General features: G+C 39.1%; 2 protein-coding genes across 7 annotated transcripts in view; one reads left to right on the top strand and one right to left on the bottom strand.

Moving 5' to 3' along the window:
• The window catches only part of LOC127650634 (NLR family CARD domain-containing protein 3-like), a 222,841-nt gene extending 221,447 nt beyond the window's left edge, over window positions 1-1,394 (top strand). The window contains 1 exon segment of the mRNA XM_052136193.1: window positions 624-1,394. Coding sequence (XP_051992153.1) covers window positions 624-1,261 — 638 coding nt within the window. The 3' untranslated portion in view covers window positions 1,262-1,394.
• LOC127650631 (NACHT, LRR and PYD domains-containing protein 3-like) overlaps window positions 1-14,786 on the bottom strand; it is a 280,247-nt gene that overhangs the window by 52,066 nt on the left and 213,395 nt on the right. The window lies entirely within an intron of this gene.

Below are 14,786 nucleotides of genomic sequence, written 5' to 3' on the forward strand. Positions count from 1 at the left end.
TTTTTTCTCTTGTGTTCAGATGTCTGTGATCTCACACTGGATTCAAACACACACACACACAAACACACAGACACACACACACACTCACACACACACACACACACTCACACTCACACACACACACTGGTTTAGTGATTGTTGTGTTTTAAGTGTTTTTTTCTCTTGTGTTCAGATGTCTGTGATCTCACACTGGATTCAAACACACACACACACAAACACACAGACACACACACACACTCACACACACACACACACACTCACACTCACACACACACACTGGTTTAGTGATTGTTGTGTTTTAAGTGTTTTTTCTCTTCTTGTGTTCAGATGTCTGTGATCTCACACTGGATTCAAACACACACACACACACACACACACACACACTCACACACACACACACACACACACACACACACTCACTATCTCACACACACACACACACACTGGTTTAGTGATTGTTGTGTTTTAAGTGTTTTTTCTCTTCTTGTGTTCAGATGTCTGTGATCTCACACTGGATTCAAACACACACACACACACACACACACACACACACTCACACACACACACACACACTGGTTTAGTGATTGTTGTGTTTTAAGTGTTTTTTCTCTTCTTGTGTTCAGGGGTCTGTGATCTCACACTGGATTCAAACACAGTAAACACTGAACTCATTCTGTCTGTGGGGAACAGGAAGGTGACACGTGTGAGAGAGCGTCAGTCATATCCTGATCATCCAGAGAGATTTGATGAGTATCGTCAGGTTTTGTGTAGAGAGAGTCTGACTGGACGCTGTTACTGGGAGATTCAATGGAGTGGATATGGTGCTGGTATATCAGTGTCATATAAAGAAATCAGCAGGAAAGGAAAGAGTGTTGACTGTTGGTTTGGATTCAATGTAAACTCCTGGAGTCTGTTCTGCTCTAATAACAGATTCACTGTCTGTCACAATAATAACAGCACTGACATACGTCCCCCTTCACACGACTGTAAGAGAGTAGGAGTGTATGTGGACTGTCCGGCCGGCACTCTGTCCTTCTACAGCGTCTCTGACACACACACACTCACACAGTTACACACACTCATCACCACATTCACTCGACCCCTCTATGCTGGATTTATAGTTTATCCTGATTCCTCAGTGTGTGTGTGTGAAATTGATCATCAGAGACACACACACACACACTCACTCACACACACACACTGGTTTAGTGATTGTTGTGTTTTAAGTGTTTTTTCTCTTCTTGTGTTCAGGGGTCTGTGATCTCACACTGGATTCAAACACAGCACACACTGAACTCATTCTGTCTGAGGGGAACAGGAAGGTGACAGGCGTGAGAGAGCGTCAGTCATATCCTGATCATCCAGAGAGATTTGATGTGTGTCAGGTTCTGTGTAGAGAGAGTCTGACTGGACGCTGTTACTGGGAGACTCAATGGAGTGGAGTTGGTGCTGTTATATCAGCGTCATATAAAGAAATCAGCAGGAAAGGAGTGAGTGAAGACTGTGTGTTTGGACTCAATGTAAACTCCTGGAGTCTGTGGTGCTCTAATAACACATTCACTGTCCGTCACAATAATAACAGCACTGACATACGTCCCCCTTCACACGACTGTAAGAGAGTAGGAGTGTATGTGGACTGTCCGGCCGGCACTCTGTCCTTCTACAGCGTCTCTGACACACACACACTCACACACTTACACACACTCAACACCACATTCACTCGACCCCTCTATGCTGGATTTGGAGTAGTTTATCCTGGTTCCTCAGTGTGTGTGTGTGAAATGGATCATCAGAGACACACACACACAACTGGATGAGTGAAATATACTCACTGTATCTCACATCAACACAACTCCAAACTCTTTCTAGAAATCATTTCATCAATTAAACTGATTGAATTCAATACAATGACAGTACTTTGTGTCTCACTGTGATGTGATTGAACTTATTTACTATCAGATTCAATAATAAAAATAATGATTTTAAATGAATAAATGAGTCTATATATGAACTCTTTATTAAACACACGGCACATTCAGATACTCGTTGTTTTATTTATACTAAATAAACATTTACAAATACAGAATTCTTGTGATTTTTCTACAGTATATAAATCTTAATACTTAACAGACAATTCTAGAAAAAACAGCTTCACACTTTTGCATTCATAAATGGATTTATAAGAACTAATTACAGGATCATTTAAAGTTGGTGTAAATTTGACAGATTTTAAGAGTTCACTCATTGATAAAAGTCAAATGCTGTTGTAACCCACCCAATTAATTGAGGATGTGTTCCTATGTATTTCCATGTATTTCTTTTTTGTTTGTTTTAATTATATATATTATTTTTCTTGCCTGCATGAAGTGTTCAGACATATGTATTATTATTTTATTTATTATTTTGTTTTTTTTTTGCTGAGGGACGAAAATAATAATTGCGTCGATGGGTGCTGACGTCACATGCGCGCCAGCTCATTGAAGAGAGTGATGTGAACCACATGTGTGGCTATCGTTAATCTAATCCATCGTCGTCAATATTTTTCTAAATAAATGTCTGAACTGTTTTATTGCATTAGTTTGGAGAGTGTTTCAACGCTCGATGATCGTTTTGGATTCGTGTTGGATCGCGCAGTGAGGGAGAGCAGCGCTGGATTCCACTGTGGAGGAATTGCGTCATCTGGGGACTCTGTCTTCACGAGAAGAGAAAAAAAAAGATTCTTTATCGTTCATTCCTGCAAACTGTAGTAGGCATACACTTCCACACGAACTGAACTGAGTCACATTCACACGAACTGAACTGAGTCGATTACAGCCACACAAACTGAACTGAGTCAATTGCATTGCACTCAGACTTCAGTGTACATATACAGGTTGATTCTTTTGTTTATTTTATTATTTTCTTTATTGTCATTGATGAATGATATATTTTGTTTTCAAGTGGGGATTTGTAAAGACTCTGATAGTCTCATGTGATGTGTGTAAAGTGATATGTAAATGTTGAATTGAAGGGAAAGAGAAATTTCAGTGAATACAGTTACTGTTCAGTGAACCGATTGTTTCATTCATTAATTCATTTTATTTAATTTATTAGTTTAATTACTATCTAGTTGGGACTGTAGACAACCGTTTAAACAAGTGCAGACACACATTTAAGGAAAAAAAATAATAATATTTTGTTAATGCAAGGTGTGAGACCCCGAACCCGGGACTCCAGATACTATTATAAGTTCTGAATATATGTATTTGGTGAGCTCAGACCCAAGAAGATATTTTTCCTCCTTTTCTTTTTTTTTTTTTCTTTTTTTTCGGTGTTAAATCCTACTAATGGGTTACACTGTCATCATACACACGCCCTCATGTTGTTCTGAACCTTACACATTTTTATTCTGTGAAACACAAAAGGAAATATACGGCAGAACATTAGAGACTGACATTCTCAGTCACCATTTACTTTCATTGCATCTTTCTTTTCAATGTAAGTGATTGACTGAAATTCAATATTGCAAAAGCTTCTGTTGTGTTTGACAGAATAATAACATACAGGTGTGAAACATATGGAGCCCGTAAGAGGACAGAGAGGAGGACTTTTCCCACCGGATATATTTGACATTTCCTCACAATAGTTTTTGAAACAGCACATGTTACAGTCTTGTGTTTGTAGATCTGTTTGTGTAATGTTGTTTATATTATTAATAATTCCCTTTAATCATTTCATGCTTGACTTTGTTTAATGTTTTATTTTGTTTTTTATATCACATTACAAATACAACATTCAACAAATCAATACATAAAATACAACAAATATCACAAACAACATCTACATTACAACCATTATAACTGAGGGGGACACGAGACCCACTCACTTTTAGAAATAACTCAATTCCACCAGGATGCCGGGCCGCTATTCCCTTTCAGTGCCGAGGCCCAGTGAAGCCGACGTGTCTCGGACCAAGGATGGGAATGTGTTGCAGTCGCCGGGACCCCGTCCACTATCAATTGGACCTTCCCCTGTCTTCACTACTCTTCCTACACACAGCACTTTCCACCGCCAAGCACTTTCAGCCCCTTTGTTTTGGACACTTTCACCTTGGTACACTTTATCCCCATTTTTCTGTTGTTTTTTTTTTTTTAATAAATGCCTCTCTGAGGCCACACCCACTGTGTCCATTTCTTACTCACCCCAGAACAGTGTTGTCAGATTTTACTGCTTATTTGAAACATGTTCTTTAATCAAATCTTGACCGACCATTTTGGAGATTTCGGTCTTTCCACTTTCAAGTAGACAGGAGTTGCACTTTCATGACACTTGTTGACATAGAAAAATATCTGCCAAATCTGCCCAAGAGTGTCCAAATCCGGCGGCCGAGTGGTCTGACTTACCTTGAAAAAGACACTTTGTTGAAAGGATCCAGAAATATGTCTGGACCATTCTAATTCCTTTGTTTTTGTTTCCATTCATGAAATAGTCTATAGAATGCGGTTGTCACTCTTGTAAATAACCGAACTGTGTGTGAATGTAACAGTATTAAGCACTCAAAACAGGTCTGACAACCGAATTTGGCTGCTGTGGTCAACGTATATTGTTATAAAATTATTGAAAGTATTGCAGTGCAGTTAGATTCCTTCTGTAGATTTTGTTCAGAAGAGGAAGACAATATTCTGCATTTATTTTGGTATTGTTTGGAGTTGAATATATGTTTTTAAGTCCATTTGGCAAAACCTTTTAGATTTGATCAACAAAAGTCTTGAATTAGGAACTGCACCTGATCATTTGAAACATGCCTCTGTTCAGTCACTGCTTAAACGAACAAATTTAGACCCAACAACTTTCTCAAATGTCAGACCTGTCTCTACTGGAGGAGGCAGTTTTTCAGCAATTGTACAATTTCTTGAAGAAAATGAGAGATGTGAAATGTTTCAATCAGGCTTCAGGAGACACCAGCACTGGTTAAGGTGTTAAATGATGTACTGTTGACTCGAGTCATTGTTCAATGCTTGTGCTCCTCGATCTAGTGCTGCCTTTGACACAATTGACCACATTGTTCTGCTCTCGTGTTTAGGACATTGTGTATCCAAGCTAATGCTTTGAAGTGGTTCCAGTCCTATTTTAAGAACAGAAGATTCTTAGTGAATATTGCTGAATTCTCATCTAGTGTCGCCCCATTTACTTTTGGAGTTCCACAGGGCTCTATCCTGGGCCCGATTTTATTTTCACTTTACATGCTCCCATTAGACACGGTTTTAAGAAATATGACAATTCCTTCCACTGTTATGCGGACGATACTCAAATCTACAGTTCCCTAGCCTGTCTATCTGATCTAAAGGCCTGTCTGTCTGATCTAAAGGTCTGTCTATCTGATCTAAAGGCCTCTCTATCTGATCTAAAGGCCTGTCTGTCTGATCTAAAGGCCTGTCTATCTGATCTAAAGGCCTGTCTGTCTGATCTAAAGGCCTGTCTATCTGATCTAAAGGCCTGTCTATCTCATCTAAAGGCCTGTCTATCTGATCCAAAGGCCTGTCTATCTCATCTAAAGGCCTGTCTATCTGATCCAAAGGCCTGTCTATCTGATCTAAAGGCCTGTCTGTCTGATCTAAAGGCCTGTCTATCTGATCTTAAGGCGTGGCTATCTGATCTAAGGGCCTGTCTATCTGATCTAAAGGCCTGTCTGTCTGATCTAAAGGCCTGTCTATCTGATCTTAAGGCCTGTCTGTCTGATCTAAAGGCCTGTCTATCTGATCTAAAGGCCTGTCTATCTGATCTAAAGGTCTCTCTATCTGATCTAAAGGACTCTATCTGATCTAAAGGCCTGTCTATCTGATCTAAAGGTCTCTCTATCTGATCTAAAGGCCTGTCTGTCTGATCTAAAGGCCTGTCTGTCTGATCTAAAGGCCTGTCTATCTGATCCAAAGGCCTCTCTATCTGATCTAAAGGCCTGTCTGTCTGATCTAAAGGCCTGTCTGTCTGATCTAAAGGCCTGTCTATCTGATCTAAAGGCCTGTCTATCTCATCTAAAGGCCTGTCTATCTGATCCAAAGGCCTGTCTATCTCATCTAAAGGCCTGTCTATCTGATCCAAAGGCCTGTCTATCTGATCTAAAGGCCTGTCTGTCTGATCTAAAGGCCTGTCTATCTGATCTTAAGGCGTGGCTATCTGATCTATGGGCCTGTCTATCTGATCTAAAGGCCTGTCTGTCTGATCTTAAGGCGTGGCTATCTGATCTAAAGGCCTGTCTGTCTGATCTAAAGGCCTGTCTATCTGATCTAAAGGCCTGTCTATCTGATCTAAAGGCCTGGCTGTCCTTAAACTTTCTAAATGTAAATGAAAGTAAGACTGAGGTGTATTTGGCCCCTCTGAGACTCAACAAACTTCTAACATTGATTTTAGGCCTCTATCTCAATATGTAAAAAACATGGCAGTCTATGTGGATAGTGTAATGAGTGTCTATTAGTAATGGGTGATGAGTTAGTCCAGCAAGTGGCAGTAATGGATTGTATAAAGGTGCATTTGCTGGTAATTTGTATATGATGTGTGTTCCTCGTGGAATAATGACACCAGTACCAGCAATCCTTTTCTCTTTATTTGTTGTCTACTGAACAATACAGATAGTGCCCTGAAATGTGCCAAACAAGTCAGCTCTGTGGTCAAATCCATCTTTTTCCATCTAAGATCGCGAGCAAAGGTGAAGACCTTCTTGTCTTTTAAGAACTTTGAGAGGACTATCCATGCTTTTATCACGTCTCGACTCGATTATTGTAACTCACTTTATACAGGTATTAGTCAAGCTTCCCTTTCTAGTCTCCAAATAGTGCAAAATACAGCAGCAGACTCCAGACTGGAGTTAATAGGAACATATTCCACCTACATTAATATCAGTACACTGGCTGCCGGAACACTATAGAATTGAATTTAAAGTTCTATTAATGGTCTTTAAATCTCTCAATGGTCTGGCGCTATCCTATCTCACAGATCTCTTGTCAGAACATTGCTCAGGGAGATCTTTGAGATCCTCAGAGACTTTTAGTAGAGCCAAGGACCAGATTAAAACTTGGAGGGGACTGAGCCTTTTCAGTAGCAGCTCCAAAACTCTGGAGGAACAGTCTTCCTGTGAGTATCAGAACCGCCTCGACTATATCCCATTTAAATCAGAACTTAAAACATCTGTTTGTGATCACTTTTAATCAGTGAGGTGATCATATGCGCTAGAGGTGTATTGCTGTGGATTGTTTATGTATTTGATTCAGTTTATTTGACTATGTACAGCACATTGGTCAACAGCTGTTGTTTTAGTTGTGCTTTATAAATAAAGTGACATTGACATTATTTTGACATAAAGTAATGAAGCCGACTGATATGCCCATAATTAACCCAACTGATCCAGAATGTGCTCAAATGAGTTTATTACAATCCAAAAACAATAAATCTATTCTTCTTTGTTTTTAAAGGAGGTTGCATCAAGTCTTACACTATTGGGAAAGTGTTTGTTTGGTTATTTTGTTACAAATAAGATAAAAGACATTTCTTTTAGGATAATACACAAATTCTCCCTGTTGAACATTTTCTTTGTAAGTTTCAGAAAGACATTGATGTTAACTGCTCTTTTAGCTCTTTGCACTTGAAACAGTGTCTCACATTTTCTGGCATTGTAGTGATGTGAAACAGTTCTGGAAAGATCTGTCCACGTTTATTAATGAAAAGATTCACTTTCATTTTGAAAATGTCATTTTTGGTTATTTAAAATATGACAACAGTGTTAATAGTGAAGCTTATTTAATGAATCTGTTTATTTTATTAGTCAAATTTCACACTCATAAATGTAAGTTTTATAATAAAAAGATCCTTTTTTCAGTAGTTTTTAAATAAATTCATAATTATATTTCTATTATTCAAAATAGTACAAGTAGAAAAGCTGTAAAAACTGTTCATCTGTGCTTTGTCTTCAGAATCTGTGTATAAATGAAAGATCAAGTGTGTTTGTGAATGAATGTTTTTTCCTCTTGCTCCCCTGAAACACAAATATATGTTGTATTGTGCTCGTGTTTTGTTGTTCAAAGCATAAAATAATAATAATAAAAACACAAAAGCTATTTTCTCCTCCATCCTTTGAAAGTCAGCTCACTTAAATCACGTGTGTGTGAAATAAATACATACATACACATTAATACATGCACTACATATGCAGATGCATACAGAATAATACACAGTTAATATATGTCTCCAAACACAAAAATACCCCAATAAATATCTAGGGACCTCAAATATAATTTAAACACATTTCTGGGTTCTCCACTGGCATTAAAATAAAATAAACTTTGGTGCTTTCAACAAAACTTGGCAGAGCTGCAAAAACTGACGTCACTGATGTCAGACATGAAAACAAATGAAACAGTTACTTCATAATAATTAAGAAAAGTCATAATATAATCACATCTGTGCTGTTCCAAAGGCATGTACAAACATTTGTGTTCGAGTCATATAGAGGTTTATGGTAATACATAACCCCATAATATCGGGAAGCCAAATGATGCAGTGGGCCTTTACAAATCACTTTCTATTGTGTAATACAGTATCACAATAATGTCTACAATTGCTATACTTGTATCAGACACAACCCCAGACCAGTGGCGGCGCCAGGGGGGGTCTTGGGGGGTCTCAAGACCCTCCCAAAAAACGCTTTGACCCCCCATTTGACCCCCCAACCCCTTCCTAATTAAAAAAATATATATATTTATCCGGGATAAAGATTTAATAATGTTTCTCTTCAAACTACGCAGAACAATAATAATTAATAATTCAACATATAAAAAAATATAAACATAAGAATCACTGTGACGACACTTACGCCACTTACGCCATTGCGTTCAAGAGCTGCCGCTGAAGCCACAAGAGCTGCTACGCTACAGCAAGTTGAAGCTAAAAATGGATCGCTTTGTCATACCTAAAAAAAAACTGAGAGCAGACGGAAATAGCAATAGGAGTGAAAATATACCCGTTGCAGTGGAGGGCGAGCCCTGCTTGATCCTAGAAACAGAGGACACCGAGGAATTGGAGGATGAGGACGTGCAACCGGATCAACTCGCAGCCCCCGAGGCGGAGGAGACAGGTGAGCAGATGGAAAGAAATGGCGCCTCATCGAGCGCTACAGCGGGCACGGATGGTGGGAATCCTGACGGCGGAGTGGATTTAACAGGGGATTTAAGCCATGGCCCAGCCGAGAAACCAAGACAGCCTCAACTAAAATCATACCCGCGTCTTTCTTTTGGATCGCAGGGGCAGCTAGCATCCAGGGGTTTTAGTTGCTCGTGGTTCAAACAGTACCAGTGGCTTGAATATTCCGTGTCAAAAGACGCGGCTTTTTGTTTTGCCTGTTGTCATTTTTTTCACAGTGTGCATGGATCTGGTGGTCACTCAGAAAAGTGCTTCACCCAGGAAGGGTTTCAAAACTGGAGAAAAGGAGGAGAGAAACTGGCGCAACATAACGCCAGCGCTTCTCACAAAGTGGCAATGGAAGGGTGGTGTGAGTTTAAGGAGAGAGAGAAAAACGGATCGAGGATTTTGACGCACCTCCATGACGATGGACATAAGAAAATTGTGAAAGATAACAGGATCTACATGCGAGCAGTTGTTGAGTCACTGCGCTTTACAGCTTGTCAAACCATTAGTCAGAGAGGCCACCGAGAGAATGAACAGTCCACCAACAGAGGTAATTTCCTTGAAATGTTACATCTGCTGGGGAAGTTTGATAGCACTGTATCCAAAAAATTATCTAGTGGGCCAGGTAATGCAAAATATGTCCATCATGACATTCAGAACGAGTTAATTGATATAATGGCCTGCATTTTGAGAGAATAGGTTAGTAACGAGTCTTTACTTGTGACAGTGAAAGGGGCATTGGCTAAATTCAATATAGACAAAAATGCATGCGTTGGACAATGTTACGACGGGGCATCTGTAATGTCTGGCTGCAACAACGGTGTTCAGGAAAAATTTCGCAGAGAAGTCCCACATGCAGTGTACATCCACTGCCATGCACACAGATTAAACCTGGTTTTAGTTGACTGTGTCCATAATGTAAAACCAGTTGCTGACTGCTTTACCACAGTTCAGCTACTTTACAACTTTTTTTCTGGTTCAGTAACTCACAAAGTGTTCATGGAGAAACAAACAGAACTTGAGCCCACTAAAAGAGCTGTGGAATTAAAACGTCTGTCAGATACCAGATGGGCATGTCAGTACTATAGTCTTTGGGCAATAAAGCAAACCCTCCCTAGCATCTTAGCCACACTGGAGGAAGTCAGCAATCAAACAAATAGCCATAGAGCTATTGAGGCTAGATCACTAAATGGCTTGATTGATGCACAGTTTGTTTTGCAAATCTACATGCTGGAGAACATATTTGAGCTCACAAAAACTTTATCTGACCAACTACAGGCCACAGATTTAGATTTGGCATCCGCCATTGATCTGGTCTTTGCACTGGTTGACACACTCAAAGAAGAACGCAATGGTGAAACTTGGACCCATCTGTGGCAGGGCGCAAGTGACATGTGTGAGAGAGTGGGCATTGACATGCAGCGCCAACAGGCAAAAAGAAAAATAATACAGCCCTCCCACCTGCAGCAGTTTCATGTCAGCAATAGCCACACAAGGAAAAATATACTGCAAAAACCAGAAGACTACAAAATCCACTGTTTTTTCCCAGTACTTGACCGTTTAATCAGTGAATTGAATAGGCGCTTCTCTGCTGACAGTTGCCACGTTATGAAGGGAGTTGCAGCTATTAATCCCCAACACAACACCTTCCTGCACCAAGATGCCCTTCAACCCATGGCTAGGCACTATGGCATATTAGAAGACAACCTTTCAGCAGAACTACATCAACTGAAACGCCTCATTGACAGAAAAAAACTAAATGGGGTCTCTCTCAACAGCACCCATGACTTGCTGATTCTATTGAGGCCATACAAGGAGGCTTTCATTGATTTATACAAACTTGTGTGCATCTCCATGACACTGCCTGTATCAACAGCTGCTTGTGAGAGGAGCTTTTCCTGCTTACGGCATTTAAAAACCTACCTCAGAAACAAAAGTGGAGATGTCCGAACCAGCAATCTTGCTGTGCTGGCAATCAGCTCAAGAAGAACAAAAGAGATGGATGTAGATGTTGTTATTGATCGCTTTGCAGCCAATCATAACAACAGGCGAATTGTTCTCTTTTAAGTGGTGAGTACACTCCTTACATTATATTTTAAAAGGTTTAAATTGTACTGTATTTAATGTGCTATAAACACAATTGTTGCAGGAAATCACACCTGTGGAGAATGGAGAGAAGACAGGAGGAGACTGGAGAGTTAAGAGGAGCAGAGAAGAAGACAGGATGAGACTGGAGAGTTAAGAGGAGCAGAGAAGAAGACAGGAGGAGACTGGAGAGTTAAGAGGAGCAGAGAAGACAGGGGGAAACTGGACAAAAGAGCTGTCAATATTGGTGAGTGAAGTGAGCCTCTTGCTATTGTATTGCTGTATTTAGCATAAATACTAACCTATTCATGTGTACTATAAACACATATGTTGCAGTAAATCACACCTGTGGAGACTGAAGAGAGGAGAGAAGATGCCAGGAGGAGACTGGACAAAAGAGGAGCAGAGAGGATGCCAGGGGGAAACTGGACAGAAGTAGGGCAATCAAAAGGTGGTGAGAGTATGAGAATAAATACTATTTTGTAAATATGTTTTCTGTCATGGGTGTGGCTATGGCAATTAAAGTTTGAGCATATTGTTTGCAAACTGCAATTGATTAATTAAATAAAAACAAAGTAGTTGATATGCTGTGTTGTTTTTGTTAAGTAGCAGTAATATGCAGTTATTAGCCGTGTCCACTGTATTTTTTGTTGGTTTTCATGACCCCCCCTTGAAATTACCAGGACCCCCTATTGCCCCCCCAATCAAAATTGTCTGGAGCCGCCACTGCCCCAGACTGCTGATCAGCTTCTATACCGCTGCACAAAAGCATCATGACTTATTGCTGTGTGGTATTCCGGCTGCACTGCTGCAGACAAAACTGTATATGCAGAGGGTTGTGAAGATGAAAGTATTGTCAGCACCCCTCTCAAATCTGTCTGACATCTATTCAGACGTGTTCTCACATGGGCCACAAACATCCAGCAGGATCACTCACATCCTGCAAACCCCTTTTTGTCACCCTCTGCTCCCCAGGAACACAGATTAATCGGTTACGGAACAGCTTTTCCCCCAGAGCTGTGGACAGGCTGCAGAAGCCATAGCTACTTCTGTCAATCCAGCTTCCCTCATACACATACACACATACACGTATGCACAAACACATACATAATATACAGATATTACATGTATGTAGATAATGCTGTAACTGCAGGGTTTAATGTAATAACATAATCTGTGCAATAATGATTTTTAATGTATTGTAATGTAACGCATTTTAAAGTATTTGTTATGTGCTGTACATTGGATTGCTTCCACAGAATTTCGTTGTATAAACATATGCAATGAAAATAAAGACCAAACCTATATAATCATTTTCATCAAATTAGGCCTACTTATTTCATAATTTTGTAGGGTTCAAATATTATTATTATTTTTGTATTATTTGACATTACTGTGACCTAAACCAGGACTTACATAATGAACATAGTATGCTTAATTCTTACTGATTATTGAATAGTTTTTAATACAGAATGATAGAAACACTTTCAGTCTGCATTTCAGGCCATGCATTTAGCACGCGTCCCACCTCAATACGTTACGTCATTGGCTAACGCCTATCTTTATTAGGCGCGCCAAAATTCAAACGCAATCAAAAGACCGCCAAATTACGCGCATTCAGGATAGAGACCAACGGATGAAGAATGTTCGCCCTTGTCGAGTGGAAAGAAGAAACGGATGATGAAAGTTGGAGCATTGTTCCAACATCACACATAAAACATTCAATATTAATGATTTCTTAGACGGACTTGATGACAGATCTGTATATTTAATTGGTGGAGAGGTGGATTGAAGAATCTAAAGGCGGATGGCCTTTGTACGAGGCAACGGTGCATAAAGTTGCAGGTAAATTCATTTCTGAACTTTTATTATAATTCACACATTGATTGCACAGAGAATAAATCATTTAAATAATCGCTGAACTGCATGAGCTGTTTATAAGATACTGATCAGATCGAAGCTAATACCCTGTCATACAAGTATATAGAGAATAATAATAATTGCAGCACAAATACTTGCCATATTCTGATCTGTTAGCAATATTTCTATACATTATTCTACAGTATTACATAATATTGAATTATATAGGTTCATATTGGCATTTATTGCGATGCTTTAATGGGTAAAATAAACACACACACACTTGTTAGGCTTTTATTTGTGCATGTAACATTGAAACTACATCAGTGAGGTGTATGATTGGTGCTTCATCATCAGGTTTTTTGCTGTTTATTTCGTACTAACCAGCAGATGACACTGTTTTTACACTCTGGAAGATTTGAATCTTTTCCCAGAACAATCCAAGTAAAGCCTCAGAGTTTCACAGGCTTCATTTCCACATTCCTAATCTGCTGTCCTAAAATGAACATGTTCAGTGAAATTTCCACTTTAAAGACAAAATAAAAATGATATTTTCATGAACTTTGTTTAAAGCACAAGTGTGTAATTACTTTGATGTTAAAATACTTTCTCCTATCTCAGATTATTGTGCAGAGAAAACAAAGTCATCCGTCACAAAGACTTTGCAGTTTTGTTGAGATCTTGGGTCTGACACTGAAATTACTGGTGAGCAGCCAAAGTGATTGAGTTACTGAAGAGATCATTTGTGTAAGAGACATGATTTAATATGAATGTTGAGAGATATTCGCCTGTTTATGGCTGTAATGAGTCAAATAAATGACACACATCAGTACAGTCACATTAGAAGGTTTGTAAGGAATAGCCGGTGCTGAATTTACACATCTCACACATTATCACTGCACTTTATAAGCTTTAAAGGGATAGTTCAGTGAAAGTGAACGGTTTGTCATCATTTACTCACCCTCATGTTGTACCAAACCCCTTTAACATGTGGAACAGTAAATGAGATGTTAGGCCTCAGTCACTGAATCTTTTTCCCCATTAATGAAAGTGAATGTTGAATAAGATCATTTGTGTTCCACTGAAGAAAGAAAGACATACGGGTTTAGAACAACATGAGGGTGAGAAAATGATGACAGATTCTTAATTTTGGCTCAACTATCCCTTTAAGAGCATGAAACACCTGCTGCACCTTTAAATGTTGTTTGTCTCTTTTCAGACTCCTTGACAGGTGACCCAACAACGGAAATGTAAAGGATTTCATTGGAGTATAAATACAGAAATAATATGGTTTAAATAAGTTAGAGTATGAACAAACACTGTGTGATGTTCCTCCATGGATATTTCCAATGTGGACTCGTAGATCAGAAGAGAGAATGGACTGACAGGAATGCAGATAACACTGGATATTTGATTCAAGATTATGTAAAGAGGAATTATTATAACTATATGCCAATATTTACTGATGATCTAAAGATCCAGAGTGTGCATACCTGAGTTTGATGTAGTCATATACAAAATAATGAATGACAGATTATCTGTATTTACAGCAGAAATAGCAGCTATAATATTAGTGTTCAATGGATAGAAGAAGGCCTGAGAGAGTTTCATTTGTTCTGACTCTATTGCAGCTCTTAATAGTTTCAATTCAAAAGAAACAATAAGAGATGATTTATTGATGGAGATAT

This window comes from Xyrauchen texanus, chromosome 10, assembly GCF_025860055.1.
Source record: "Xyrauchen texanus isolate HMW12.3.18 chromosome 10, RBS_HiC_50CHRs, whole genome shotgun sequence".
Classification (NCBI taxonomy): Eukaryota; Metazoa; Chordata; class Actinopteri; order Cypriniformes; family Catostomidae; genus Xyrauchen; species Xyrauchen texanus.